General features: G+C 34.7%; 1 protein-coding gene across 1 annotated transcript; it reads left to right on the forward strand.

The window, feature by feature from the left end:
* Positions 1-3,025: 3,025 nt before the first annotated feature.
* LOC133193479 (uncharacterized) lies at positions 3,026-5,760 on the forward strand. Its single transcript, XM_061329445.1, has 3 exons — positions 3,026-3,368; positions 3,490-3,868; positions 3,969-5,760. The coding sequence occupies exons 1-3, from the start codon at positions 3,198-3,200 to the stop codon at positions 5,528-5,530; spliced, it is 2,112 nt and encodes a 703-aa protein (XP_061185429.1). The 5' UTR covers positions 3,026-3,197; the 3' UTR covers positions 5,531-5,760.
* The last annotated feature ends 240 nt before the right edge of the window (positions 5,761-6,000 follow it).

A 6,000-nucleotide genomic window follows, 5' to 3' on the forward strand; every position in this document is an offset into this window, starting at 1 on the left:
TATTGGAATAATTAAAGTACATAGAATAAACTATCACTTTTACAATGTGTAATGCCTTATCATCCAACAGTAAAACTTCTTGAGACATAAAATTTCGCAATTGTATGTTAAGGGCTTACTGCTTTTCAACAGTAAAAGGTTATGTTTGAAAAAGTGGGGGAGGGGCTTTCCCCGATACAACTCACCTGGGATTAAGGGGTGAGGCAAGCTGATAGTACGTTAAAAAATTCTTAGCTGAAAAACTTTCAATTTAGCATTTGATTGCAGGATTATGATGAGGCAATTGGATTTCTTCCAAAGTTAAAAACTTAGTTTTTACGTTTGGGGCTTAGTTGTAAAATATGACACATACTAGTTATATTTTTAAGAATCTTCTTGACAGCTGGACAATCAGCAATTAAGCAAAGGGTTTCCATTGTAATATTGAGGAACACTGAAACTATAAGTTTTGAAGTTAATGTCTCCATGGAAACAAAAAAAGGGAATTTTATTATTTATTTTTTTATATTAATGATTTTAAAAAAATCTTAATGTTGAGTCTAAAAGCTTTTAAAAAATATTTATTAAAGTATTTATCTAATCTTTAAAACTATGATTGCAAATGGACTGAAATAAAATGCTTTAATCCACTTAGACCGTTGCATACAACATGTAATACCAGTTTATATTTCATGTAGATCTACATGCAGTCCGTATACATGCAGTCCGATGCATACTAAAAATTTTGTCCGATCCATCGGGACAACGGGTCGCTGTTGAAATAAGCCCGTGTCTAAAAATAGTCTCCAAATCATAATGTTGTTTTTGCATTGCTGAAAATATTAATAAGGGTGATGTAGGAATATGAAGTATTGCTTTACGAGTGTCAAATACAGTGTGCCCTGGGATTATTTAGAATTTCAAAGGCAATTTTTTCCGTTGTGGCATAGAATATTTCCCACCCCAACCTTTAATTTGATTTTTGGTTTGGGTTTATAAGGGGGTAAACCACCTTGTTTTTTGATGAGTTTTTACTTATTTATTTACAATGTATATGTTTTGTTTTGTTGTTTTTTTTTTGTTTTGTTTGATTTATTTTGTTTTGTTTTCTTTTGTTTTTGTTACATGTAATTATTTTCATAAGCTGTCTTACAACACAATTACTTTATGTGTGTAACCAAATAACAAGTGCATGTAAACTTCAGTTTACGTATATATGTTAAATAGGTCCATTGTAAATTAAGCACTGAATGTGTGTTCGTAAACAATTGTTTCAAGTTGATGTCTATACGCAAGACGAACACACTCGATGGATAATTTACATGAACATAAAACCTGACGAGGAAGTTTGAATGGGAAACTCATTTCATTCATTAAAATTTTGTATCTTTTTTCATAAAATGGGACTCGTAAAATCAGGATTGATATAAACAATATTAAACGTTCTAAGTATAACCACATTATCTCACGATAGAATAAGACTTACATCTGAAAAGAATTCATCAAAACCTTATTTACATATTAACAACCCGGTCAAACTAATGTTAAACGATTGCAAAAATGTGTCATATCACTTAACAATAGAAAATTTACGATAGAATATTTAGAATATCATGCAAAAATTGGGGGGGGGGGTGCTGTATACATGACTGTACAGTTTCAATAATTAGAATCTCTCTCTCTCTCTCATAAAACGTACTCAAAAAGTAAGCTGATTGAATAAAAAAAAAACTGAGCTATCAATAACATTCTTTGTACATAGTTACTTTTGACATGTTTCCTTGCTATTTTGTATGTAAACTATCAAACAAACATGAACATAATGGGTTCAATATATTGTTGCATTGTCTCTTTCACATCTTGCTATACAACAGGTACATATAATTAACTGATTTTCTATTCATAAAATTACATTTAATGCCTAGTTGTTAACTTGAACAAATCGTAAGTAAGATTACAAATGTACAATAATATATTAATTCTATGTAACTATTTTACAAACTGAGTTGATTCTGTACATTGTTTTATATATATATATATATATATATATATATATATATATATATATATATATATATATATATATATATATATATAAGACAACCTGGGTTGGGGCGAAGCGGTTTATAAAAGAGCGTAAACTGTTCCAACCCAGGTTATACCAGTATAACTTGGGTGGCATTTAAATTCATTCCTTATAATTTAATTTTCCATCATTAAGTGTGAAAAATAAGACAATTTCTCCTGCAAAAATGCCTTTAAATTATACGTATTTTAAATAAGCGGATTGATACGTTTTTGACGTAAGTCGTTGTGACGTAGGCAACTCAGGTTATACGATATATTCTATTTTTTTTATCCAATCAAATGACGCGTTACAACCAAAATTGAATTTTATATATATATATATATATATATATATATATATATATATATATATATATATATGTGTGTGTGTGTGTGTGTGTGTGTGTGTGTGTGTGTGTGTGTGAGTGTGTGTGTATGGTATATTTGTAATCATAATTGTTACGTGTTAAACCCCATGAAGCCCTAATATGGAAATCAATTATATTCTCTTAATAATTGCGTACTATCCAAAAATCCAAATCATGCATTATCTTATTGCAGAAAAGGAATTCGTTTCAGGTCATCTGTAAAGAAAAAAATACCTATCGTTTTTATATATTCATTTTTATTATTTGGGGGGATTTGTGAACTTTTGCACAGACAAATATTCTTTTTTTTTTTATCTGACGTCTACGGAAACACAGATGAAACATTTACTTCCTAGCGGATAAATTTTGACGTGTATTATATCTTCTTTTGAATTTTAATCAGTTTCGCATTCTGGGCAAGAAAAGAGAACATCATTTTATTGGATATTAATCTATTATTGACAGTATATTAGTTCTAACGATGGAACAGATCGACAGTAAGATAACTGTTTGACGTTATTTCTCTGCGATAACTGGTGTAACCACAAACTAACAAGAGACCTGTGAGACAGCGTCATCCATCAAGGCTCTGCTCAAGCGTGACAAAAGAGCTCTGATTTATTTGACCAAGGAAGTTACGTTACATGTAGTTCACGCTCAAATACTAGAGTTCATTGAAATCAGTCAACTATATAAGAGACAGATAATCATTTTGATATCAGTCTGAAATATAAAATCTAGAAGATAAGAGGATTAACACTGATACAGGACTTGTTTGTTACTATGCATTACAACGCTTTAATGTTGATGTTACTGACCGCGCTATGCTCTATCCCCGACTCCCTTCAACATGGTTATATGATAGACCCTCCATCACGATCCTCACTGTGGAGGGTGAATGATAAAGCACCCCCTAACTATAACGACAACAGACTCTACTGCGGCGGGAGACAAGTAAGTACATATAGGATCAGTTTTGATCTGAATTATGAAAGTCATTTGTTTTCTAGAAATATAGTCTTTTCGAAATAGAGGAATGGCATATGTATTTTATATGTTCCTTTTTCTTAAACAGAAAATTCAAGAACTGGGTGGATTATGTGGGCCGTGTGGGGATCCATACGATGGTGAACGCGAAAACGAGGCTGGTGGAAAATATGCTCTTGGAATAATTTCGAAAAAGCTGCCTGATGGAGCTGACATTCTGGAAACAAAAGTAGTTATAACGGCATTTCATAAAGGATACTTTGAGTTTAGAATATGTGTGAACAATGACGTTACTAAGAGAGTGACGCAAGAATGTCTAAATGAGAATCTTATGACCATTGTGGAAGGCGATGATCAGTTCCCCACGCGATTCTACCCTCCCGGTCCCGGAGATCACGTGGTACACGTAAACCTACCAAACGGAATCAAATGTTCCCAGTGTGTTGTACAGTGGAGGTACAGAACAGGTCAGTTACGAAGCCAGTCGTAATCATTTTTTCTTTACCGTCATGTAATGATTCTTTATCTTTTAGTTGGCTTTTTTCTATATCTCTATTTCTATTTTAGGAAACAGCTGGGGTAGAGATCTTGATGGCACAGGTTGTCTCGGTTGCGGAGTACAAGAAGAATTCCGTACCTGCTCCGACATCAGCATTGGTGCTGGCGACGGTAAAGAGCAATATAGTCAAAATAATCAAGAACTTGTGGACCCCCTTGTTACAGAAAATAACATGCAGCCGAGAGTTAAAACCCTTAGAAGCTTCATACCAAAATTTCAAAATAAAGTCCAAATTCCTCCTGTACCCCCGACTCCTGCTCTCACAGTCCGCACAACTCAAAAACCGGAAGTCCGCAGACTGACTCTCGATCACTTGTTGAAACCCAAAATCAACATTGACAATTCCAGACACCGAGGAAGACCCATTAAACCAAAACCTAGAATCACTTTTCTAGAAAGCACCACAACGGAGAGACCTGTTATCGAACCTACAACATCAACGAATTTAATGAAAACCCGCCTTATGCAGCTTCGAAAGCTCAAGAGATTAGCTGCCTTAGCTATACAAATGAAATCTCTGCTCAATACACTGCGTCATCTTCCTGTGTTCAAAAATCTAAATCTTGGTAAATTAGACGAAGAAATTGTACAGCAGAGAGATGCTCCTTGGAACAACTTAGTCAAGCCATCAGACAAAAAGACGATAACAAAAGTGAGGTCGTTTCCTTGGCAGTCCGGTCTATCACTGAATGAAATTAAATCAAAAACGAATCGGAAACCAGTGCAGAGGAGCAGAAGTTCCGCACACATACTCAGCATCCCTCCCGCTAAAGGAAGCCCAAAATTTAATTTCCCTGTCCTTCCTCCCCCAAGCCGTTTTCTGGGGGGCCAGTTCAGAAGAGAGAAGACACGTACAGTAACATTAGGCTCAGAAAAAGACGACGCACAAGTTACAGAATCTCTACCAATTACAAAGGAGAAAAATACGAAGGAGAACAACTTTACAATATATAAAAATGAATTCAATGTTATAAGCCCGGAGTCTTTGGAGGGAGAGACCAGCATTGCCGACTGGTACAAAAAGATTGTCAAACTGATGGTCCAAAAACAGTACCCAGTGTCAGAAATCAAAAAAAAAGTCGAAAGACTCCAGCAGATTAAAGATGTTCATAAAACAAAACCTACAGTAATGTTAGAGAGTCTTCAAAACTCAGACGTATCTGTAACAAAAACTGAATTCCCCCAAAATGCTCTCTCAGACAACAGTTTATCTTCAGCGTTACCAACATTACAACCAACATCGTCAACAGACATAAATATGGTCTACCCCAAAATGGACAATACACCAGCGGTAGAAAACAGAAACGCAGTATACCCGGAGGCAGACCAAAGGCCGCTTATCGCATCCTCGTCACAAAAAGCCCGCGACATTAACGCCATTCCACCAAACATTAACACCGTGAGGCGGCATGTTGAGTCCGGTGGCCCCTCTGTCAGTAATCCGTACGTGGATTATTCTGAAGACAACCAGCTTACTCCAGCAGAACGGCGGCCATTAACCTCCAAGCTGAGGAACTTCCTGGAATTCAACCCAGAATTCAGAATTCCCTTCGGAGCTGTCTTCCACTAATGGAATGTAAAACTGATGATTTCCGAGTGACATACATTGTATTATAATTGTTTTCAGTTTATATTTATTTTTACATGGCTTTTTGTAACTTTATTTATGAATCGAGAGTGTGGTGCTTTTTTATACATTGTTTACTTGTCATTCCTGTTGAGTCTGCTTTTAGTCACTTCCCGTGATTTGAATCAACTGTGATGCACTTATTTATTATTATTTATTCGCTACCGTTTAACTTTTACAATGTTTTTATTTTTATAATAAAAAATCATAAAAAAATAAGAGTGTTCGAATTATTTATTAACAGGTGTGTGTTTTGATCATCTCGGAATTTAAAAGCAAGGTTTGAATTCGATTCAGTTCCTTGAATTTTATAATCTGAATACCGTACCTCCTTTGAAGCAACAGTCCTCTGTATAAAAAGATGTATTGTAAACATTTTCATATATGCTATACTTGTGTTTCCCTGTTATAAG

Source organism: Saccostrea echinata, unplaced genomic scaffold, assembly GCF_033153115.1.
Source record: "Saccostrea echinata isolate AGI-Se365-2 ecotype Australia unplaced genomic scaffold, CSIRO_AGI_Sech_v1 ptg000027l, whole genome shotgun sequence".
Taxonomy (NCBI): Eukaryota; Metazoa; Mollusca; class Bivalvia; order Ostreida; family Ostreidae; genus Saccostrea; species Saccostrea echinata.

What these genes read in the sequence shown, in the direction of transcription:
- LOC133193479 (XM_061329445.1), top strand. Translation starts at nt 3,198, where the DNA reads ATGCATTACAACGCTTTAATGTTGATGTTACTGACCGCGCTATGCTCT. An exon ending in TCTACTGCGGCGGGAGACAA is followed by an intron (nt 3,369 to 3,489) that starts GTAAGTACATAT and finishes TTTCTTAAACAG; the next exon opens with AAAATTCAAGAACTGGGTGG. An exon ending in ACAGTGGAGGTACAGAACAG is followed by an intron (nt 3,869 to 3,968) that starts GTCAGTTACGAA and finishes TTTCTATTTTAG; the next exon opens with GAAACAGCTGGGGTAGAGAT.